At 33.7% G+C, this 26,024-nt stretch overlaps 1 protein-coding gene across 10 annotated transcripts in view; it reads left to right on the forward strand.

Moving 5' to 3' along the window:
• Positions 1–26,024, forward strand: part of UTRN (utrophin) — a 651,323-nt gene that overhangs the window by 182,277 nt on the left and 443,022 nt on the right. For all 10 annotated transcript variants that reach the window (XM_007484681.3, XM_056818903.1, XM_007484684.3 and 7 more), the window contains 10 exons: positions 5,031–5,237; positions 6,558–6,739; positions 7,394–7,544; positions 10,577–10,696; positions 13,305–13,406; positions 17,217–17,324; positions 17,581–17,760; positions 18,098–18,267; positions 22,153–22,276; positions 25,522–25,609. In XM_007484681.3, coding sequence (XP_007484743.2) covers positions 5,031–5,237; positions 6,558–6,739; positions 7,394–7,544; positions 10,577–10,696; positions 13,305–13,406; positions 17,217–17,324; positions 17,581–17,760; positions 18,098–18,267; positions 22,153–22,276; positions 25,522–25,609 — 1,432 coding nt within the window. The remainder of the gene's footprint in view (positions 1–5,030; positions 5,238–6,557; positions 6,740–7,393; positions 7,545–10,576; positions 10,697–13,304; positions 13,407–17,216; positions 17,325–17,580; positions 17,761–18,097; positions 18,268–22,152; positions 22,277–25,521; positions 25,610–26,024) is intronic.

A 26,024-nucleotide genomic window follows, 5' to 3' on the forward strand; every position in this document is an offset into this window, starting at 1 on the left:
CCCCTGTTAGATTGAGATATGCTTCACTTTATAGCATGACAATCTTTCAAATACTTAAAGATAGATCATCATATTCCTTTAACTTTTCTTTCTAGGCTAATCCTTGAGAATATAGTATGTCTTCTCTTATTGACATAATTTTCAGACCTTTCATGATCTTGTTGACTCTTCTTTCTACTCATTATTATACTTTGCCAATGACCTTCTTATGATGTGTTTCCAAATCACTGTATGATGTTGACTTAAGAGTTATCTTGTAGTTACTTAATGTCCCTCATTTGTGAGTTAAAAAAAAAAAAAGAAATGTTTTGGAATTATTTCTTCCCAATTCTTTTTTCCCCCAGTTGATTTATAAAAATCTAAATATATTAGCCCTTTTGTGAATAAATTATGACAGATTAGTTTCGTCCATCCTACTTTATCAAAATCTTTAAAATTCTGAGTTTGCTAATATACAGTATTGACTATTAATTTCAAATTTGCTTATTTGCCAAATTGAATTTTATGATTTTCCTTTTGTCTTTAGAGACTTGGATATGAGTGTTAAACTAGAATGGCCAAGTATGAGTCCTGTAGTCTGCTATTGAGTTCTCTGGGACATTAGCCATTTAATTAATACTCTTTGGGGTTTGGTTCAAAAGCCTGTTATGAATCCTTTTTATTATACTGTTTTTGAGTTCTATTTCTCTATGGTGTTTACAAGGATCTTGTGAGTCTGCTTTTTCAAATATCTTGGCTATTTTAAACTATCTTCTGTATTGTACTGATATCTCTCCATCTAGGAACACTTGGCAGAAATGTAACTGAGGTCTATATTGACTTTAACTGCTCTTAGTGAACCCAACCTGGCTCTTGAAGATCACTGTTTTCTGATCAGAGTTTTCATAAACCATTCTTCTCCCCCTTCCCCCCAATCTAGTCTCTAGTTTTATCATACGATAACTAGGGTTTAGAGGCAAAGAAAAGCTGAGAAGTCATCTAATGCCATGTCTGGCATAGTAAATAGAATGCTGAAACTGGAGTCAGGAAGACTTCTCTTCCTGAGTTAAAATCTGGTCTCTAATGCTAAGTAGCTGAATGTCCCTGATCAAGTCACTTAATCCTGTTTGCTTCAGTTTCTTCATTTGTAAAATGATTTGAAGAAGGAAATGGCAAACCGTTAACCCCAAATGAGGTCATGAAGAATCAGAAATGTTTGAGAAATGACTAAACAACCTCCACCTCCTCATTTTATAGATGAGGAACCTGAATTCCAGAGAAGTAAATAACTGGATTAAGGTAACAAATCTAGTTAATGGCAGAACCAGGTCTCCTAAATCCAAGTTGAATGTTTTTTGTGCACCTATCTACTCCTTAGCACAATGCTCATCATATGCTTTTATTGCCCACTTGCTTGCTTTCTCCACATTTTGTTTGATTTTTGGGGAGATTAAATTTCAGTTAATTTCAGAATTTGGCTTTTCTGTTATTCTTTAAAGTTCATGCTGCTCTTTATGATTCGTTATGTGCCCTTTGGCTTTTGTATTAACTTTTTAAAGCTTTAATCTGATTTATCTGCTCTTTGCATGTTCCCATTTATTGTAATTGTATTGAGTGCCTATTCTGTGCCCAAATGAGGGAATACAGTGACAAAAATGATATAGCTTCTACTATTAAGAAGCTCATAGTTGAGCTAGGGGTACAACATGTAAATATATAGATCTATATCAAATAGATAGAAGGTAATTTTGATGTCTGGGTACTAGTGCTTTGGGTGTTTTGGAAAGGCATTATGGAAAAGGTGGCTTTGAAGAAAACTGGGTTCTTAGAGACACAATTGAGAGGGTAAGGGATCATGCATTTTAGATGTAGGGGACAATAAATGCCAAAGAAGAGAGATGGGGAATTGAGAACAGTTAGAAGACTTGCTTGTTAGAATATAGATTGTATGAAGAGCAGTAATGATTAATAATAAGATTGGGAAGGTAGGATCAGATCTGGTTTTGAAGAACTTCCAGCTAGGTGGTTCAATAGATAGAGTGCCCAGACCTAGAGTCAAGGAGCTTCATCTAAGTTCAGTTCTGGCCTCTGACACTTAATAGCTATGTGACAAAGAACAAGGGGCAATTTCTTAACTCCCTCATCTGTAAAATGAGCTTGAGAAGGAAATAAGAAAATCCCAAATACAGTCGCAAAGAGTTGAATATAACTGAAACAACTGAACCACATCAAAAATGACTTCCAGAGGAATTTGTATTTGATCTTAGGTGTAAAAGGGAATCGTTAGAGTTTGCTGAATAAAGGGAATATAGATTTACGTTTGAACTATTTTAATTATAGAGAGGTAAAAGGAAAAAAAAAGATCAATTAATTGTCTAGGCAAGGGATGTTCAGAGGGCCATGTGAGTAGTGAGGTATCTAATGCCAGATATTTTTCAATGGTAGAAACCAGATTTGACATTTGAGGTGAGTAAGAGTTAGCAATTTTGAATGATACACTCGAGGGACAAGATGGTAAATGGTATCCTTGTCAGAAAAAGAGAAGCCTAGATCAGTTTCATGCTAGTATAATAATAGTAGCATTCAAAAGGAGGCTATACTTGAGCCCATCTATTTCTTGCCTACAATATAGTACCTTAAACTAAATTCAACGATTCTGCATTGATCAGGTATATAATGAGATTGCCATTTCCCTCTCTCTGTATGTTCCTTTCCTTATTATAGTCTAGGATAACATCACATTCTTTGGCTAATATTTCTGTGTGGCTTTTTGATCTTAAAATAAACATGTCTGTCATTAAGGAAATAAGGGTATAAACATTTATATAGTGTCTGTACCATGCCAGGCATTGTTTTACAAATATTACCTCATTTGATTCTCACAAAAATCCTGTGATCTAGGTGCTATTATTGACCCCCAATTTACAGTTGTGAAAAATTGGGCAAACAGGTAAAATGACTCACAAAGCTAATGAATATTTGAGGCTGAATTTGAATTCAAATCTTTCCCACTCCAGGCCACAAAACCTTACCCACTGCACCCCTGAATTGCTTTATAAGTGACCTTTAACAAATTACTATCTCTGGACTTGAGTTTCATCCTCTATAAAATGAAGTATGTCCTCATTTCCCTCTTTTATTTGAAATAGCTTTCCAGTCTCTGTTTGTAGCAGCACTGTCCTTTTAGTAGTTATAGAAGCATGAATCCTTAGAGTCATCTTTGATTAATCACTGTCCTTCCTCTTTTATTTCCAGTTCTTTAGTTTTCTTTCAAAAATATTTCTCATGTAGGAGAGAGGGGGGGAGGGGGGAGTGTGTGTTCTCTAATCTTATTTCATTAGCCTAATCACTTTGCGACTGGTTGATGGCAAAGGTTTCTTTTTTCTCTCTTTGATTCTATTCTCATTTTTCTTTTGTTAATCCTAATCCAGAATAATCTTTTAAAAATATAATTTGAATTATGCCATTCCTTTCTTCATGAAACTTCTAAATTTTCTCTCTGACCTATTATCTGATGTTTAAATTTCTTTGCCTGGTTCCCTTCCCTCCCATTCCCTTCTCTTTCTTCCCCCCCCTTTCCCTCCCCTTCCCTTTCCTGTCTCTGTCCCCCTCTCACTCCCTGCCTCCCCCTTTTCCTTCCTCTATCCCTTCCTTCCTTTTTATCTTCTGTCTTAGAGTCAATACTGTGTATTGGTTCCAAGCAGAAGAGTGGTAAGGGCTAGGCAATGAGGAATAAGTGACTTGCTTAAGGTCACACATTTAAGAAGTGTCTGAGGCCAGATTTGAGCCCAGGACTTCTTGTCTCTAGGTCTTTGCCTAGTTTTCAAAGCATTCAGTATTCTGGTCCAGATTCCAATGAACTTTAAGCAAGTGGAGTGTTTAAAGCGTTATACTATGAATCATCTATTTTTTTTTTAATTAAAAAAAATTTTTTTTAATTTTTAAACATTATTTTATTTGGTCGTTTTCATACATTATTCACTGGAAGCAAAGATCATTTTCTCCCCCCCCCCCCCCCCCCACCGCCTTTCCCTCTCCCATAGCCGATGCATGATTCCACTGACATGTGTTCTTGACTGGAACCCATTTCCCTGTTGTTGGAATTTGCATTATAGTGTTCATTTAGAGTCTCTCCTCAGTCTTATCTCCTCCAACCCTGTAGTCAAGCAGTTGCTTTTCATCGATGTTTTTACTCCCACAGTGAACCATCTATTTTTAATTTCCACAAGACAACTACCAAGCATAATTCATTCATTTTTTTTGGAGTCACCATTAAAAAAAATTAAACATTAATATGTAACATAATAGCAATACAAGATATATGATTAGTTAGAACCACGTAACCAAATATAATAAATATGCTTATTTGAGAGAAACAAATTCTCATATTAGCTATGTTCAAAAATCTATGCCTCATTTTTGTTCAATCTCTTTTAGTTCTGTCAATGGCTGTTCCCTCAGAATATTCTCCTTGTGCATCTCTAGTTCTCTAGTTCTTATATTTAAGATATTATTTTGGTTATACCTCTTTTATGAAAGTTTTTTTGGCCATTCTCATCCTTCCTAGTCTCCTCTCTTCTTTATATTCCTATGGCATCTATATTCTGTAGTGCTAATGTTATTGAGTAGTTTCAGTCATGTCCAACACTTTTTGATCCCATTTGGGATTTTCTTGGCAAAGATATTGGAATAGTTTGCCATTTCCTTCTCCAACTCAATTTACAGATGAGGAAGCTGAGGCAGACAGGGTCAAGTGATTTGCCCAGAGCCACTGAGTAGTTTTTCAATCCAGATTTGTATTCTGGAAAATGAGCCTTTCTGACTTCAAGTCTAGCACTCTGTCCATTGCACCACCTAGTTAATCTGTATTCTGTAGCATATAACCCTCTAATTGTTTCCCCTCATCTAGATCAGAAGAGACTATGGGATTTCATATATATTTTGTGTTTCATGAATGCTGTTTGGTTGATTGAAGGGCTTAATCTTTAGTGACAGGCAGCCTCTTCTATTCACTGTCAAAATATCATTTCCCCCCAACTTTATATTTATAGACTACGGCACCCGAAGAAGAAGAACATGAAGGTTCTAGAGCTGAGACCCCCAGTACAGTCACAGAAATGGACATGGACCTCGATGGTTACCAAGTGGCTCTGGAAGAAGTTCTGACATGGCTACTTTCTGCTGAAGACACCTTTCAAGACCAAGATGACATTTCTGATGATGTTGAGGAAGTCAAAGAACAGTTTGCTACTCACGAAGTAAATATCTGCATTTTACTATGAGAAATCATGGAGCACATTGTTTATTACTTTATTAGAGAGGCTTTTCAGTAGTGTTTGTTATCTTTCCTAAATTATGCTCTTTGGAAAGGTCATGGCATATTTTCAGGCTTGTGATATTTAAATTGTACTTTGTTATGAAATTCTGGGCACATGATTAACTGAGGAGTGGAATTAGCTTTAGAATTTTAATCTTCTTATAAATTGTATAGCCTGTAGTAGGAGTGTTTGAAAGTCATGACACAGATTTCTTGGTCTTTTTTTTATTCCTACATTTACTTTTTGTCTCATTAGTAACTCTAAGACAGAAGGCCAAAGTGAGGGATGGGGGTGGGTGGGGCATTATGTGACTTACCCAGGGTCACACACAGCTAGGAAGTATTTGAGGTCAGATTTGAGTTCAGGTCCTTCTTACTTCAGCCCTGGTGCTCTATTCACTGTGCTACCTATCTTGCTGCCTCCCTTCCCCCTGATTTCTGTCTTTAAGTTTGTTCCTTAAAAGAATGAAGCCCCAAATCATTGTTTTATGTTCTTTGATCAGTTCCTTTTTTGTTGAAGCTGTAGGTGGTACCATATTTAGCTTTTTCTTAAATTTTATTTTCAATCAGCTAACAAAATTTTTGAGTTAGAAATCTGCTTAGTAAACACTGAATGAAGTTGAAGGTTTGAATTATTAATATAATTCAACAATATTTATTAAGCTCCCACTGTTTTTAGGGCACTTTTACTGAAGGCTGGGGATATAAAGAAAAAAGTAAAAGAATTCTGCTCTTAAAGAGTTTCCAAACTACATTGTAATAGTCACTTCCTAAGTTTATACTGTATATTAAGATATTATGCATATAATGTTTTTTAATGATTTCATAGTTTTTTATTTAGCATACTTTTGACAATTGATTTCATTGGTTGTCCTTCAGATGTGAAAATAATTGAAAACAGTCCCATTTTCATGCATTATTTCTCATACTTTGAATTAATTTCTTGGAACTTGTGGTGGAGTCCTCGAATTTACTTGCAAAAGTTGGGTTCATTTGTTTACTTTACCTTTTTTGAAGCAATGTGTCTCAAAGTGTATCATTTAACTTCATCACCCTTTCTTGATTCATTAATATCCTTCAACATTACTAGTGAAAAAGTCCATTTATATTTTTTTCTAAAGGAATGTATTAATATTCACTCTCAGAGACTTAATATTTAGAAATAAATAGCATGAAATGTGCTGCATTTGAGAACTCCCAATTTATTAAGATTCCTTAGAAAGAGCAGCCCACAAGGCATAGTAATATTGTATCATTTCAGGAATTTATGATGGAGTTGACTGCACACCAGAGCAGTGTTGGTAGTGTCCTGCAAGCTGGAAACCAACTGATTACACAAGGCACCTTAACAGATGAAGAAGAATTTGAGATTCAGGAACAAATGACATTACTGAACTCTCGGTGGGAAGCTCTCAGAGTAGAAAGTATGGATAGGCAGTCTCGGTAAGTAACATCCAGGATACCTTTGATTTTATTCCTTGGACTAATCTGAGTAATAGAGTTTATGTGGCATGTAAAAAAATGATGATTTAAAAATAAATCTTTTACCAGAAATTCATTAAATATTTTCCAATGAAAACTGCAATTAAATTTCCTTGGGTTTTCATTTTTTTTTTCTCACCCATTATCAAAATCTGAGTTAAAATATGTGTTAGAAAAACTAATTTGCCATAAAAGAGATTACTGCTATCTACCAAAATTGTTAAATGTATGAAAACATTTCCATATTTTATTGTCAAATTATATAAAATGGTTCTGAAGCTTTTTTTTTTTTAAGTGTATTTCATTTCATCTCATGTATTGTGCATTAAGGGACAAACTGCTTTCCTAGCAGTTTCCACCTATTTAATAAACAGGAATTCCTGATTCGTGAAACAATGATTCTCTTATGAATTGAGGGTGGTGGTCATTTTAGTTCTTTGCCTCTGTTTCATTGACTTCAGCCTTTGAGAGAACAAAGATTTAATCCTCAAGCTGCTTTGAGTGGTTAAAACCGGTTGTATTTTTCTGTCCTCTTGGGATGCCTGGATTTTACTTTTCTCCTGACAATGAAAAAGCCAGTGGGAGTCAATCTGCGTTCTGTTCTTCTGTGGGCAGGCTACATGATGTACTCATGGAGTTACAGAAGAAGCAGTTACAGCAACTCTCTGATTGGCTGACTCTTACAGAAGAGCGCATTCAGAAGATGGAAACTTGCCCCTTGGATGATGATTTACAGTCTTTAAAGAAGCAGTTGGAAGAACACAAAGTAAATCTTTCTAATATTTTTTCTGTACCATATCAAATACAAGAAGCAACATTTCGCCTTCTAAAATTTTACTGACTTGTTCTGTTAGAAGTGCAGAAAGGGAGAGATCTGTAAAGTGTTCTCTTTTTATTTAGAAACTCAGGGTAGCTTTTGTGGAAATTCTCTCCCCTCTCTTTCTTGGTCTTTTCTTGTATATGCAGCAGAAGGAAGAGACTGTGAGGAAGATGAGAATGTTACTCAGTTGTAGCCTTAGTATTTTTTTTTTAAACCTTACTACTTTCTGTCTTAGTAACAACTCCTACGACAGAAGGGCAAGGGCTAGGGTTAGGTGACTTGTCCAGAGTCATACAGCTAGGAAGTATCTGAGACCAGATGTGAACCCATAGCCTTAGTATTTTTAATGGAGATTAATGGTTCATCTCTTCTGCAGGAAAGGTCAGGAAATATGAATTTGCTCATGGTTGGAGGTAATAAGACTGAGAAGATAATTTTGTCACATATCAGCACTATTAGTATTGTAGGATATAAATGAATGTTCAATACGCCAAGTGTTCTATTTTATAAAGTGTATTAATAATCACTAGAAGTAAAGGAATAAAAAGGTAATGATCTAACAAAATAAGACCACGTGACCAAGCTCTCCTTGCCTGTTTTAAAGCCCTGCTCCACCAAAGTCACGTTAGGAAGGGAAGAGCATGAGAGGCAGGGCTACAACAAATTTATATCCTCTCTACATAAGCATGTAACATGAGGAGAGTGGGGTGCTGGGAATTGTAGTTTTTAGGGTAATCGATTCTAATTATAGCATGAAAAATTGATTTACACTAATTCTGGATTGATCATTGAACTCAGTCCTTATTTATTTATTTATTTTTTAATTCTTAAGGCAGAAGAGAGGTAAGGGCTAGGCAATGGGGTTTAAGTGACTTAGCCAGGGTCACACATCTAGGAAGTTTTTGAGGCTAGATTTGAAACCAAGACCTCCTATCTTTAGGTCTGGCTCTCAATCCACTGTCCACTAAGCTTCTCCATCCACTCCCTCCAACCCACACCACCCCTCCTATATGCTAATTCCTTTTTTTTTTAAATAGATTTTTTAAAAACCCTTACCTTCCATCTTGGAATCAATACTGTATATTTGTTCCAAGGCAGAAAAGTGGTAAGGGCTAGGCAATGGAGGTTAAGTGACTTGCCCAGGGTCACATAGCTGGAAAGTGTCTGAGGCAAGATTTGAATCTAGGACCTCCTGTCCAGTTCCTTTTTCTTGATCATTTGTGAAAAAGGAACATTTAAGTTATCTGCTATATGTTGCTTTGTAGAAAGTATTTGAATGTCTTATAATCTTGTATGGTTTCTCATATCCTATTATCTTTTATTGTTCAAGAACATGGTCAAGGTAAGTAAATTAAGCAGAGAATTTTCACCTTTCTCTCATATAAATGCATCCAGTGAATTGAAGAAATAATAGGATTTTTTTCCCTTCTCTCTCTCTCTCTCTCTCTCTCTCTCTCTCTCTCTCTCTCTCTCTCTCTCTCTCTCTCTCCTCCCTCCCTCCCTCCCTCCCTCTCTCTCTCTCTCTCTCTCTCTCTCTCTCTCTCTCTCTCTCTCTCTCTCTCTCTCTCTCTCTCTCTCTCTCTCTCTCTCTCTCTCTCTCTCTCTTTTTGTGGGAGGGATAGTGGCAATAGTATGTAGAAATTGGACAAAGCTAAATGATTTCCTTTGGTTCTCTCCAGTCCCTGTCTCTTTCTACTCTTGCTTCTAAGTTTACTTAGAAACTTCACTGTCTGTTTCCAGTGTGCTCCCTTGCTCCTTCCCCTTCAGGATATAACTTTGGATTTTTCTGTGTTTATTCATTTGTAATTTCACTAAACTGTGATTTTATATAGTTATGCAATTAAACTCAACACTTCTTACATTCTCCAATTAATTAATGCCAGTTAATTCATCAGAAGCCTACTACGTATCAGGCATTGTGCTAAGCTGGGAAATAGAATGGCAAAAAATGAGATTACTCATGTCCCTAAGGAGCTTAGATTTTTACTATGGGAAAACAACACATAATACAGATAAAACTCCTACATTGTTACAATTTAAAGATGAAGTAATTTTTTAGAGGAATGGGCAGCAAAAACTGAAGAGATCAGAAAATGGCTAGTGTAAGAGGTCCTACTTTTGCTGGCTTTTTCCTAAAGAACCGGTGAGGAGGGAAAACATTTCAGTCTTGGGGAACACCCTGTAGAATGGTGTATAGGTGGAATATGGAATGTTGGAGAGAATAGCAAGTAGCCTAGATTGGCCAGAATGTTTAGTGTGTTAGGGGAATTAATATGAGATTAATCTTTAATGTTTGCTTGGATAGAGATTTTGAAGGGCTTTAAATGCTAAAGGCTAAAGTTTGTATTTTATCCTCGAGGCAGTAGGGCGCATTGAGAAGGTAGGTATTATATGATCAGGTCTGTATTATAGGTTTTTCAGCTCAGCAACTGTGTAGAGATTGTATTGGACAGAGGAGAAATGGTTAAGGCCCACGTTAAGACATTGGTCATATGTATGGAGAAAAGATACAGAAGGAAGAAATATTTTCGACATGGAGTTGGCAAAATTTGGTGATTACTGAAGATAGGAGGTGAAGAATCAGAGAATGGTTTGAGTTTTGTGGATTTAGATAACTAGAAAAAAATTGTGCCATTCTCAATATAAATAGAAAAGTTAGGAAGAAATATCTACTCTACTCAGCATTGTACTAGTCATTTCTATGCTTCATTTTTAGTTAGGTCCCAGAAAAATGGTGTTTACTTTTTTATGGAAATGTGCATGGCATTTATTAGATTTTCAAATTGCCTTGATTTGCCTTGAAATTTAGAAATGTGTGGAGTATTGGTTCCATTAGTAAAACCGTTAAGTTAATGGTTGGAAATTTAAATACATTGCCCCATTAAGTGTTTTTAATTACTAATGAAAACTTAGTGGTTTTTTAAATGGGAAAATATGCAAGAGTGGCTATAATCCTTGGTCTTTTTTCCTTCCCTTAGGAATTGCAAAATGATCTTGAGACAGAGCAGGTGAAAGTAAATTCATTAACTCACATGGTGGTAATTGTTGATGAGAACAGTGGAGAAAGTGCTACAGCTGTCTTGGAAGATCAACTGCAGGTATGAGTCCTTTGTAAATAGTCAAATGTATAAAACATGTGGCCCATGACCCAGTATTTCTTTGATCTTAGGTAAGCCTTTTTCATCTTTTCCTCTACTACTTTACCAACTCATGGTTTTACATGTCTATTCATATTGGGCTGTGGACAAGCTCCAACAACCGTTCTTTGAATGTGATGTTTTCCATGTAATTGAAAAGACAAAGATATACATAATTTTTAGTGAATTTGTGGGTTGTGCTTTGGTGAATTACAGATTGTAGATATATTGCCCATTAGATATTATTGGAGTAGATGCATAATTGGACAGGAACTCCTACAGTATTCCTGTCATTTATTCTCTTATCAACAACATCCATCTATTGATGACCTCAGATTTCATTCCCTCTAGGAGCAGCCCACTTTACGTCTAATTATTGAATGTTTCTACTTTTATCCTTTAATCAGTCAATGAGCATTTAATGTTTATAAAGCACTTGCTCTGTGCCAGGAACTGTTTGCCCTTCTGAAACATTGGATTGATTGATTGAAACATCCACCCATTTCTGTACACTTAGCATACCATAAATTCAACTTTCAGAACCCTTTTTTTGTGTGTATTCATAAAGTGGGGCAGCTCTGCCAAACATGCTTCAGTGCCCTAATTCAATGTATTTGACAGTAGAAGAGCCTGTTTTCTACTTATTTAGCTAAAACCTGTTCTTCAATAAATATAGTTATGTGATTTTCCTAGTATGGAGCCCTTTTAGAAAATCACATTGCTCTTTATTACTTAACTGAATAAATATAAATGAATGACAGCTAAATTATTGAAGATGATATTATTTGAAGGAAGGTAAAAACAAATAGAAATATTCTTTGTTGAATACTAATTTCAAATGAGAGAAATTTCTTTCTGACAAGTGTTTCTTTCTTCCTAATGCTGAAAATGAAAATCAAGAATATATTTCGAATTCACCATAAATGAGTATAGTAGGAAAGCATTCTATTTGTAGCCAGAAGACCTAGATTTGAATTTGACCTCTGCTACTTACAATCTTTGCTTATATGACCTTGGTGGGGGGAAGGTGGAATAGAGATCCACATTCTCTGATTCTTAGTTTGCCAAATGTCAGATTAGATCACAGGTTTTTGAAACTGTAGTCCATAAACTTTTTTTTTTTGGGTAAAATATTTAAAAATTTGGATAATTGTTTCAATATAATGAATTTTCTTTGAAATCCCAGGTTTCCTTTTTCTGTATTTCAAAATAGTATTTTAAAAAGAGGTTCATATTCTTTATCAGACTGCATGTGGATTCTGTGACCCAAAAAAGATCAAGAAGTCCTCAATTAGATGATACCACTTTGCATTTTTGGCTCTAATTTTTATGCTTTTATAATCCTAAGTAATTTTTTTAGTTAGCCAGAGCTGGAAGTGTTTTTTGCACAATTTCATATTGTTGCTTATAAATAATTACACAGTTATATTTTATGCCCATGTTTTCATTTGTATGATGTAGAGAAAAGCTAATTAAAGTTGAAAATTTAATAGGCTATTCAAGGCCAAGGATCATCCCAGCCAACCTATGAGAATAGATAGCTTCATGTATTTTTATGCACAGATGCTAGATGATGAAATTTCCTAGAGAAATTTATAAAGTCCCAGTGGTTACAAAATTTGTGTTAGAAGATGAGACAGATCCTACACAGGCCTTTTTTTACCTTTCAATATGGCCTCCACCTATACTCCAAGGTACCAAAATGAAAAGTCTACTGTATGAACTAAAATATTTATAGGACCATTCTTTATAGTAGTAAAATAATAAATTTTAGTAGTGCATTTTGAATTATAGTAGTAAACTAAATAGTAGTAAAATGGGCAATAAATTAGATGCCCATTGATTAGGGAATGTCTAAACAAATTATGAGGCATGAATACAATTTGACCATTCTTGTGTAGTTAGAAATGATGAAGCATGGCAAAACATTCTTTAAGTAAAGTGAATACAACTGTAAAATAATTTACTCAACTCCTGTAACAATGCATATGGATCAAACAACATAGCAGGAACCAGATGCGATATGATACAGTGAACAGATTTGTCTCTGAGAAAACACAAGAATGTACCTTGCTCTTCTTTCCTTTCAGAGGTAGGGGACACTATGGCTATGGAATGCTACCTATACTTTCAGATTTTATTTTTAGGTTGCTTTGTTTTGCTGAATTTCTTTTCTGGTTCTTCTTTTGTACTTTGATTTGAGGCATGGCTCTCTGGATAGAGGAGAGATATACTAGAAAATGAGGGAGAGGTTTAAGAAAAGATGTCGGTTTAATTTCAGACTCTCTTATGGACAATAATAGATATTTAAGTAGTAATTATTTTGGTAATTAAGACTATAAATAAAATTCTTTGAAACTCCCATTATGGAAATGTCATAATGTCAAAATTCTATTAGGATATAAGATTATGAAAAATTAAATAGTCTTATGGATTTAGTTGTTTCCTAGATTTAAAAAAAAACAATGAAGGAGAGTTTTTTTTTTTAAGAACCATGCATTTTTTGAGAAGCTAACATTATAGTGGTCAAATTTAGATTTAGTGAGGAAAAATTTAATATTTTTCTCAGAAACTTGGTGAACGTTGGACTGCTGTTTGCCGTTGGACTGAAGAACGTTGGAACAGATTGCAGGAGATTAATGTATTATGGCAGGAACTGTTGGAAGAACAGGTAAGAGATAATTACCTTTTAATGAGCCAAAATAGAAATTAAGAAAAGGAAAACTTTGTTTAATCATGACTTATTTGCAAAAACTTTAAGTATATGATCCTTTCCTATGTTATTAAAAATGAAAAAATTGTTTAAAAACACTTGGGATATTAGGGATGTTCTATGAGATAAATAATACCTAATGTATATGTTAGATATTTATTTTCTTTTTAAGGCATGCTTTCAGGCTTTTATAGTTTCAGCTGTTAAAAATTAATAGCTATACTTTTATGACTTTTTTCAGAATTGTTCTGCCTCTCCATTTTACAGTTAAAAGTTTTGACGTAATGATTTTTTTTTTAAACTCTTACTTTCCGTCTTAGAAAATTGATACTAAGTTTAGGTTCCATGGCAAAAGAGTGTTATATGGTAGCCAGTTGAGGTTAAGTAATTAGCCTAGAGCCACCCAGATAGAAGTGTCTTGATGCCAGATTTAAACCTAGGACATCTCATCTCCAGGCCTGGCTCTCTATCCATTGAACCATTGAGCTGCCCTTGTAGTAATAGTTTCTTTTAATTTTGTCCACTGTTTTATAACCAGGGTGTAGAACCCTAATACTTGGGTCATTATTTTTCTTTAAAATATAAAAATTATAAATGTTGATTTGTTAAACCAGGTGGTATATAAACAACTTCCATAGATTTAGGGAAGATTTCAATTTTTACTGATAAATTAGTAACTAATTTTTATAATTAGTAACTATAATCTTCTCTTCCTCTTCCAAATTATGGTGGTCCATTAAAATGTAGTATATAGTATATTTTGTTTCATGATTAGATACATTTTTCTTTACTTATTAGACTGTATGCTACATGAGGGTAAGTATATTATCTTTTTGTTGTATAGGATGTAGTGTTATGGCACAGATAAGAGTAACTATTGATTCAGATAGATCTTAGAACTGGATAACCTTTCACTAAGTACCCCAGGAAACTCCCTAAACTCTAAGCCATTGTTGAGTTGATAGTTTGCATTGTTGGATGTAAAATCTGACGGGGCTCATTCTCTGTACAGATAAAGACACACATTTTTGTAACCGTCTATCCTCCCCACACATTCCCTATCACAGGTAGCACAATAACTTCCTTTTTGAGTATGTTCTTTGTCTGTTATTAGAAGCTAATGAATTAAACTGATCCAAGTTGGACTGTTGATCATTTAGTATCTATTCAGTGAAATACTTATTGGATTAATTCAAGTAGTTTGACCTAGTCATTGTTTTGTTCACAGACTCTGCCATCATGCCTAAATATTACTGTATTATATGAATCATTTTTATCTTCCTGTGAAATAACATACATTATTAACCACAGATAATATTAAATAAATAAAATTAAACATTAAATAAAATAACAGACAATATTAACACTCACATTCCAATTTTGTTTCTAGAATATTTGTTCAATCGTTCATTTTAAGATTTTAAAATTTATTTAGTTATTTCTACAAACATTAATGCTATTTTTTAATAAAAGTAATACCTGTTTTTCAGATAATTTAAAAAAAATGCATGTGTATAATATTTGAGAACAGCTAAATGAAAATTGCTCAAATAAAATAATCCAACAAGTATATTTTGTTAATTTTTAAAATATGTTTGGTCATTATAAGATAATATTTACTGAGTAACTACTGGTTTTGTGGCATTGTGTGCTTGGTACTCAAAATAGTTGCAAAGATGAATAAAATACTATTCTTGTCCTCTAGTTGCTTAAAATGTAGACTTGAAGTTCACTATAGTGCAAGACAGAATGTTTTAGATGTAGTTTAGGAAAGATATCTGTAGGACAATAAATAGTTGATAGACTTGTCTTTGTCTACATTCATCATAGCATCAGTAGATTCAACTAGATTCAAAGTTTCAAAGGAAACTGAAATGTTGAGCTTCATTGACTAAGTGAATGTCATTTTTTTTAAAACCCTTACCTTCCATCTTGGAGTCAATACTGTGTATTGGCTCCAAGGCAGAAGTGTTGTAAGGGCTAGGCAATGGGGGTCAAGTGACTTGCCCAGGGTCAAACAGCTGGGAAGTATCTGAGACCAGAATTGAACCTAGGACCTCCTGTCTCTAGGCCTGACTCTCAATCCACTGAGCCACCCAGCTGCCCCCTGAATGTCATTTCTGTTAACATGAGAAAGAAAGTTAATAGGAGGACCAGGGATTCTAAGATCAATTTCTGGGAATAATTCTGATTAAGTATTTTTGGCTTTTTCTTAAAAATGGGATTTAAAGCTAAAATTTGCATTTTACCCTAATGATAGGAAGAAATATCTGACTATTAAATTGTGCTTTTTGGTTGTTCCAAAATATACTCTGGAGTAATATCATCTTAAATCTGAAAATTGTTGCCTTATGTAAGTAAAGTAGAAACAGTCTCTTGACAATATCAAGCAGCTGAGCCTTCTGTTTCTTTCAAGATGTTGCTACAGAACCTAGCCACTTTAACTATACTGCCACTAGATAATGTAGGAAGAAGTTAGTCTTGTTCAGATGTGACAGAAATGCTCTAGCAATGAAACTCTCTTGGGAAAATTGAAGTCATCATTTTTGCTTGATATATTGATCCCTTGTAGATGCATGAGCTAAATCCAAGTGCCGTACTGTATTCGATTAAATAATCTGTCAAGGGATTATTGTTCACCCAGGTGCAGAAACTTCAAGATAATTGGAAATGGGTTCTGGGAATTAGTTCCAACTTCAGCAAAATATTTTTAGGAAACGGCAAAATATTTTAACTCTATATACTGTCATTTCCTTCCAATACACCAATCAAATGCTAAAGGAAGGGTAAATCACATGAACCACTCTGGCAGCATGAGAAATGAGAGCATAAATGGATTACTTGTGAATAATTCTCTTAAAGGAATAAAAAGAAGTTTTAAAAACAAGGAAAGAGCTACAGTCCAGGCAGAATTAAAAATAAAAATAATTGGTGTGCTTTTCTATCCCCTAATTCTCCCATGTTTTCATAATTATTTAGTTGAGTGGTTAATATTGATATGGGTCAGGTTCTAAATCTTTTTGTTTGATGAGGTCCCCCCCCCCCCTGGAAGGACCTTAAATAGAAATAATTACATACAGTCTAAGTTTATATTTCTGACCCTTGCAAGAAGGTCCAGGAAAGGAATCTTAGACTTCTAGCTCTCCTTGATTGGTTTCTGTATTGTTTAAATTAAATTAAATTAAAAGGCTACCTAGTCTTTACTCCTACTTAATTCATGAATGTCCATACTGTAAATTATTAATTGAAAGAGTTAAAAGCCATGGAAATTCAAAGTTAATGATTTGGACAATCTTTGTATGGTTCTGAAACCACTCTTTTATCTATAGCTCTGGTAACTTTGATACTGAATTTGTAAGTTGCAGTTTCTCATTTTTGCTCAAAGGTAAACTTCATTTCTATGTCTCAAAACTATCCTGTCTACCCAGGAATAATATTTATTTACTCCAGCATTTATTTATTTTTGGGTAGATTTGTTGCAAATATAAAATGCATAATGTTTCAATTAAAGGTATGATTTAATTGTATTAAATGTCTTCCCTTTTCTTTAGTTAGTCACTATCATGATCTTGTCTGATTTATTAGTATGTTATTTTTGTTTTAATTTTTTTTTATATGTGTCTTAAACTTTTTTGTTTGAAGTCTGTTTGTCTTACAAGGGGCTTCTAACGAAATAAGACTTGATAATTTTAAACACTTGGTGACTTTGATTTAATAAATTACTCTTTAATTATATTATCCACTTGGTATTATCCTCTTCATCTGCAGTGTTTATTGAAAGCTTGGCTAACTGAGAAAGAAGAGGCTTTAAATAAAGTGCAGACAAGCAACTTCAAAGACCAAAAGGAGCTGAGTGTCAGTGTTCGGCGACTGGCAGTGAGTACTCTCTTTGCCAGCATTCCCTTTTATGCAACTGCCTAGGATGGCTTGTGGTTTTTTAGTATTTTTTAGTGTAAGCTAATTATGTAATTTTGAATCTGTCTAGTAGCAGAAGTCTTATTTCTTTTTACTTTGTGCTATCATATCATTTACCATTTGTTGTGCTGTTTTTATGTCATAACTCTAAATTAAGAGAATAGGAAGACATATTCCTGTTAAGACAAACTCATCTAATCAACATCTTAAATATTAGATTCTGAAGGAAGACATGGAAATGAAACGTCAGACCCTAGACCAACTAAGTGAGATTGGTCAAGATGTATGTCAACTCCTTGATAATCCCAGGACTTCTAAGAAGATCAATAGTGATTCAGAGGAACTGACTCAGAGGTGGGATAGCTTGGTTCAGAGGCTAGAAGACTACTCGAACCAGGTAATGCTTTGTGTCAAATATATTATATAATCTTATTTTAAAGTAAAGATTTTAGGATAAATTTCAAAGATGACTCCTTTAGATTACTGATATTTAGTTTATCATAAAGTAGGAATGTGTTTCTTTTTTAAAGTTTCTGGCCTTTAAAACTTTTCTATTATTTTAGTATGAACAGAAAAAAAATAGAAACATATTTGTACCTCATCATTTAATCACATCTCAATAGTTTATTGCTCTCTAAATACCAATAACTTAAAATAATAAAAGATTCAAAAATATTTTATTGTAAGATCAAAGTTTAGGATTTTATGTTTCTGTTTTTATTTTTTTAAAACAGGTGACTCAGGCAGTAGCAAAGCTAGGGATGTCCCAAGTTCCTCAGAAGCTTCTTTTAGAAACAGTTGGCATTAGAGAAAAAGTCACTGTTAAGAAATCCAAACAAGAATTGCCTCCCCCTCCTCCACCAAAGAAGAGACAAGTACATGTGGACCTTGATGCTAAGAAAAAGTAAGAATAAGTGATATAATTTTTTGAATAAAATTCTTGTACATTATTAATTTTAATTTGGCTATTATTTATTATTATTAATATACATATTTAATTTGTATACGTTGTAATTATTTTGCAAAGTCATTAGAGTGTAGCCATGTTGCCATGTGATATAATAGAAATAACACTATTCTTGCATCCAGGAAGGTCTAAATTCAAATTCTGCCACAAACACCAGCTTTCTGATTCTTGCCATGTTACTTGAATCTGTTTTTTTCTCATCTGTAAAATGTGTATGATAATAATATTTCTCATTTCTCAAGGATGTTGTGAGGTTCAAATGAAATAATAATTGTAAATTGTTTACCATAATGCCTTACATACAGTAAGTGCTACATAAATATTAACTTTTATTATTATTTGAAGAAAATATTTATTTAATAATGAACATTTAATTTAAAAACATCCTTTAATAGAGTTGCTTCCCCTTCCCCTATACCCAGACTAAGACCATTTCCCATGCTGGTTCATTTAATCATTTTTTAGTCATATCTCCCTGCACAAACCCAATTGGAGTTTTCTTGGCAAAGATACTGGAATGGCTTGCCATTTCCTTTTCCAGCCCATCTTGTGGATAAGCTAACTGAGGCAAATAGTTAATTAACTTTCCCAGGGTTACATAGCTAGAGGTTTGATTTAACCTCAATAGATGAGTTTTTCCTGACTTTAGCCATGGCTTTCTATGTGGAACATAGTAAATGCTTACAAAATTGACTTAGTGACTGACTACAGTCTCATTTGCCATACTTCACTTTATCTCAGTGCATGATATCACCTTGTATCCTCCAAAGAATATCAAAGCCCTCTATCAAGAGTTCTTTTATCTCTTCTTTCTATCTCAAAGATTTTAATTTTATCTCTCATTTCATTTTTTTCCTCTCTGAATCAAAGAAAGAAGTAACCAATATTTCTTTAGAGACTAATTCTAGGTTACCTTTCACCTCTAATTTTTATTCCCTCCTTTAAAAAATTTTGTTCAACTCTTACTTTCTGTCTTAGAATCAATTCTATGTTATTGTTCCAAGACAGAAGAGTGTTAAATGCTAGGCAATATGGGTTTAGTGACTTGCCTAGAGTCACACAGCTAAGAAGTATCTGAGGCTAGATTTGAACCCAGGATCTCCTGTCTCTAGCCTGACTCTATCCACTGAGCAACCTACCTATCCCTTTCTTTTGATTTTTCCAGGAATGTGCCCTCCTTTTAATAGCCTCCTTTCTTCATCTTCTGTTTCTTTGCCCTGACTCTCACTCCACTGCCTTTTTCTTTTTCTGCCAGACTTCTAGGGTGAATAGTTTATGTTCTATGTTTCCTCTTCCTCCCTTTCCTCTCATTCCACAACTCTTTGTAATAATGTTCTGTTTCCACTACTCCTTTGACTCAGTCCTTTCAAATGTGAGTCATCACTTACTTGTTAAATTCAATCTTTTCCCTTCTGCTTTCTATGCAATATTTGGTTCCATTTTCCAGTACTTTCTTCTTAATTTTCCCTCTTCACTTTCCTAATACTGAATTCTCTTGGTTCTTCTTCTGCTTCCTTCTTTGTCTTCTACCAATAGTTTATCTTCCTCTTCCCATTCTCTTAATCTCAAATATTTCTCTGTCTTAAAAGTATTTGATTTTTATCTTTGGGCTCTTGCTGAAGTTACTCCCATGGCTTTAATTATTGCTTCTTTTTAGATTATTTTCTCATGATTTTGCCTATACTTAAAAACATTTCAGAACCAGATTTTTTTCTGATGGAAATTCATTTTCTTCTTAGATATCTTCACATGGGTATCCTGACATCACGCCAAATTTAATACATAATAAAAACCAAACTATTTGTAGTTCTCCCCAAATCTGTGCCTTTTCATCACTCCTCTCTTCCTAATCATGAAAGAACCATTTTTTAAAAACTTTGTCAGGTGTGGAGTCTTAGACATCTTTGACATTTCTCTCTCTGCTTTGTTCTTCTATATCAAGTCATTTGCTAAATTCCCCAAATATCTTTCTTATCTCTACATCCTCACCTTTCCACTATCACTTTCACTCCCCTAGTTCTGGCCGGTATCGTCTCTTGCCTAGACTTGTTCAGCAGCTTGTTCTGCCTTCTTCCAGTTTCTGCCTGCTCTCATTTATCCTATTTATCATTCATTGCCAAAATAATTTTCATAACACACAACTCTGAATGTGCCACTCCTTGCCTAGGAACATATAATTGTTCCTAATCATTTAACAAATATAACCCAGATTCTTTTGACCAATATAAGGCTAACCAACCATTGTGGTTTTCTTCCACATCTTTCTCCTTCACCCTCCACATCAAAATGAATTATTCATTGGTTTTCTATACTTGTCTTTTTTCCTTACTCATGCTTTTGCTCATGTAATTTCCTGTTTCTGGAATGCTCTCTTTATAATCTTTTCTTGTAGAAATTGTACCCAACTTTTAAAATAAAGCTTATATGCCGCCTCCTCCTTAAAACGTTCCCTGATGATATCTCCCTTGTACAAGTGTTCTTTTGAACTCATATCTTCTTTTTCACTTAATACTTTCTATTATGTATTACTGTCTTTTTTTGGTATTTGTCTTTTTCACTCCACTACTAAAGTATAAACTCACTGATTGCAAGAGAAGTTTCATATTTTATATACATATCATTATTAGACCTTAGTACTCTGCTGTTTACATAGTATGTATGCATTTAATAAGCGCTTTATAGAACCAAAATGGATTTCTAGAGCTTTCAAAGCATTTGTGTCATAGAAGAGGTTTAAACCCAGGGCAAGCAGACATAATGTTAGATTGAGTGGGGACACTGCTAGCACTGATTAAAGAAAAGGAGCCAGTAATTTTCTTGAGAAATTTCTTGCTATAATTAAGGAGAGAATCTATAGAGTTCATTTAGCATTTAATGTTGATGAGATGGGATCCTCTTAGAAAGAGATATCTGAGAGATACTCCATCTGCAAGGAAGAGAAATGGTGGCTGCCTTTAAATCTATGAACGACTATTTAATTCTGTTGCTTACAGAAATTGCTTTTGAGAATTTTTAGTACAAAGAGGTCCTGGCATACCTCTCTGAGAACCCTGGATTTTGAAGGCTATAATGAAAATTTTCCTGCTTCTTGTTTAGAAGTTCAATTTCAAGATTTGTATAACTTTGTGGCAGTTTTTGATGACTGGTTATGTGCTTGTTTTTAACCCCTAATTTAAATAATCTTTTAATGGAAAAGACATTTTTTTTCAAAGTGTTACATATGATCGGTATTTCACTAGGACATCTAATTTCTCTCAACATATTTTTAAGATTTGAAAGGTCTTAAATAAGTGATTTTGGGGGCCTAACTATGCTTTCACTAAGGCTTCAGAAGAGCAACTACTCATCTCCAGTGATTTCTGGAAAGGTTACCTTTATACCATTGGGACATCAAGAAACTAGTAGGGAATTTTAACACTATCTTTCTAATATATATTGTCCTTTTCCCCCTGTGTGCTTTGTTTTCCATCACTTCATAAAAGTGTCTCTGTATTTCTTTGAATTTGTTATAGTCATCACTTCTTATAACATAATTATATTCATATGCTATGATTTTTTTGGGAAATTCTTTAGAGCTAATTTGTGTGTGTGTGTGATTCTGTGTAGTTAGCACACATTAAAACAATTTGCAACAGGTATAACTATTATCAAAATGCTGAGCCATTTTGACTAATTTATGATTGTGTGAATTTATTTTCTATGTAAATGTTAGGTAGATGTCACATAGCACAAGAACAATTTGTATTTTTAATACTTCCATGCATGTTCCAGAGGGGAGAAAAGTTGGAAGAAAACTAATGACATCTGAACTTTTAAAACCAGGTTTGATGCTGTAAGCACTGAACTATTGAACTGGATTTCAAAATCAAACAGTGCCATTCAAGCTATAGATATCAAAGAATATAAGAAGACAAGAGACACCTTGGACATGAAGAAAAAATTGAAGGTAAAGTAAATGCTTTCTTATGAATAAAATATTTTGTTATGTTGTGGCTTCTGTCAGCATGAAGGGAGAGAGTGGGGACTGAACTTCATAGCACAGTGCACTAATAAGTTATTTTAATTATGTTGTATTTAAATCTCAAATTGAATATTTGGCTTAAAAATCCATAGTAGGAAAAATAGAATTCTTTTTCTTCCCCTTTCTATTTTATAGTAACATCTGAGCTGGGCAAAAAGAGAATTTGTGGGATGATTAAGCCATGATTAGTTTTTTACTCAGCATTTTTGATAGGAATGCTTTCAGATTGGATTCTCTTTTCTGATAACAAAATTTTCAGTGCTTCATCTTTTCTTTGAAATTATCATGAAATCAAGGAAGTTGTCATGGTTGTAAAATGTAGATTCTGTAGTAAGCTATGAAATTTTAGATTATACCTTGCAGTTTATATAGAAAGTCTTTGAATTAATATCCAGTGGCAAGGTAGAATGCAGAGGTCATTTAGCCAAATCATTAATTTTATAGATTAGTAAACTGAGGCCCTGGTATTTTAAGGTGTTCAAAGTTACACATATAACCTGGGTAGAGTGGGTACTTATACTATGGGTCCTCATACTGCTCACTGAGGCATGTAGAAACCTACTTGGGCTCTGCATTGATATACTTTCTCCATTCTGCTCTTATAAAATGGTGGTTATTCTGAAAGTCCACTACCCCACGATACACTAAAATTGTCTTTATTCCTAAGGATAATCCCAGTAAGAGACTATACAGTTTCCCTGCTTACCACTTTAGTTCTTGATTTCTCATTGATGCCTTTTTTGGTTTATAGAAACTCAAAATACTTCTATTTTAAACATAACCATTTACTAAGAAATAAAGTGAAAGTAATAATACTCTTACAAATATGGATATATTATCAGAGACATTATTAAGAAAATACATTCACAATGCCCACATATACATGAATCACATTCTTTCATCTGTGTACAACTAGTGGTGAGAGTGAGATACTCTCTTAATGAGATCATGGCAGGAATGTATACAAGGGAAGAGAACTCATGTACTTTGTATAACTCATAATTTAGGACTGCAGGCTTTGATAACATTTGTCAATTCAGGAATAACTACACCATAAACCAGATCTCTCTGAATTGCTTTTTTGCTTGTCCTGAGAAGCAGACTTTTTTTATCTCCTACATTCAAACCAATGTAACCCTTCAAAGTATCTATAAGTTGAGCATGGTGGAATCATGACATTTTTTCATATTTAATTTTAATTTTCTTCTTCAATTACATGTAAACAAAAAATTTTTTAACATTTGTTTAAGATTTTTTTGAATTCCAAATTCTCTCTTTTCTTCCATCCTCTTCTCCTGACGAAGGCAAGCAATTTTATATTGATTATACATATGCAATTATGATAAACATTTCCATAATATTCATGTTGATAAAGATAATGTGGACCCAAAAGAAAACCCCTAAGGGTAATAAAGAAAGTAAAGCATGTTTCAATCAGCTTTCAGGTTCCATAAGTTCTTTCTTTGGAGGTAGATAATATTTTTCATCATTGGTCTTTTGGAATTGTCTTAACATCATTGTATTACTGAGAATAACCAAGTCATTCACAACTGATAATTGTATAAAATTGTTTTTACTGTGTAAAATTTTCTCCTAGTTCTGTTCATTTCACTTTTTCATGTAAGTCTTCCCAGGTTTTTCTGAAAGCATCCTGCTTATTCTTTCATATAGCACAATAGTATTACATTAAAATTACATACCACAACTTGTTCAACTATTTCACAGTTGGTGAGCATCCCCTCAATTTCCAATTCTTTGTCACCGCAAAAAGAGCTGTTATAAACATTTTTGTATATGGAGGTCCTTATCCTTTTGTAAAAAAATATCTCTTTGGCATTTGGATCTAGTACTGGTATTGCTGGGTTAGAGTGTATTCACAGTTTTATAGCCCTTTGGGGATAGTTCCAAATTGCTCTTCAGAATGGTTGTATCAGTTCACAGCTCCACTAGTAGTACATTCTGGTCCCTGCTTTGCCACATTCCTGCCAACATTTGTCATTTTTCTTTTCTGTGATTTGTATTTATTGATCTTTGATGTGAGAATGCAAGACCCCAATCACCTTAAAGTTTATAAGGATTAAAACATAGTAAAGGAAATTCATTGGCTAATGTCAGAAGGCACCTGATCTGATTAAAATGTTAGTTCATGTTTTGAACAGTGATACCTTTTGTTTATTAAGTCTAACGGAAGTAATATAAGATACATAAAATTGTTGATAAATTCTCTGTGTAAATAAGACGAGTCACAAAGAAGAAAAGCATAAGGTCTGAAGATTGATTTTATGGAACTTTGTTGCTAAGTGTATAGTAACTGAATGTTCCTTACTATTACCAGACCAGAGACAAGCTTAGGAGTTTGGGAGATCAAAACTAGAGAGACGTAAAAGCCATACTTCTTATTATTTAATAAAAATGCCACATTTCTAAGACAAGGATAACTTTCTATATACAGAAAATGAAGTTATCATGCTTCATATTTTATACTGTTGGAAAAAAACAGTAAATGTTTTTAGTGTTGTAGTTTTCTGTGATTTATTAGCATTTAGATCTAGCTTTTTTATATTGTGAAAACTTCTTGGATATGACTGAAAGGAGTTGAAGATGATTCCAGACTTGTGAGGCTGAGTGACAAGAAGGATAATGATGCCCTTCTTAGGATGGGTTGTATGGGATAGATGAGTTGTGCTTTTACAGTTTGAGATGCCTAAGGGACTTCCATTTGTATCTGGTGATGCTAGACTGTACCTCAGCAGAGAGACAAAGGAATGAATAAAATCTAGGATAACTGCATAGAGGCAATAATTGAATCAATGAATTTGGAAGGAACTATACATAGGAACATTTAACAGTTAGAAATCCCTTAGTGGATACAGCACTGTATTTGCAGTCAGGAAGACCTGGGTTTAAATATCTCTTTAGACTTAATGCCTAAATGACCCCTAGTCACTGAATCTTTCTTATTCTCAATTTCCTTAACTGTAAAGTGGAGAATAGTCATACTTGTTATTTTTTCCTCATAATGAATGATCAAATCAAATAATTTATATAGTGTTTATAAACTTTAAACCACTAAATGCATTTATTTATTAGTATTTTGTAAATTCTCTTAGTCATTAAGATCATTTTGAAAATACTGTATATATTACTCTCTTCTTGTAATCGCTTTTCAGGTACTAGAAAAAGAGCAAACTGAAAGAATCCCCAAATTAAATGAATTAAAGCACCGTGGACAAAATCTTGTGGAGCAAATGGGGAAAGGTGAAGTCTATTATATTTCTATTCCTCCAAGATCTCGACTGTATTAAACAATATGATAACATGATTATAAAAAAAACATATATTTACATTTTGTGTGTGTGTATAGTTTAGATGATTTTTTTTTATTGCTTCAGCATCTGCTTTCTGTCTCATGAGGTTACAAATTTGAAAAACAAATTGGTCAGTATACATATAAAATAATTTCCCACTGATAAATTCTTGTAAAATAAGTAGTTTTGTAAGATGCTAATAATATTACTTTTCACCTGATTTTCTTTCCATAAGTAATTTCAGGCTCACAGTCATGTTGGTTTGCAATTGTTTGGGGACAATAGATATGTAAATTCAACAAAGTGTATTGACATTCAACAAGGTGACCAGCATTTAAATATTTATGTTTAAAATAGCTTCTTCT

The sequence above is a fragment of the Monodelphis domestica genome, chromosome 2, assembly GCF_027887165.1.
Source record: "Monodelphis domestica isolate mMonDom1 chromosome 2, mMonDom1.pri, whole genome shotgun sequence".
Lineage (NCBI taxonomy): Eukaryota > Metazoa > Chordata > Mammalia > Didelphimorphia > Didelphidae > Monodelphis > Monodelphis domestica.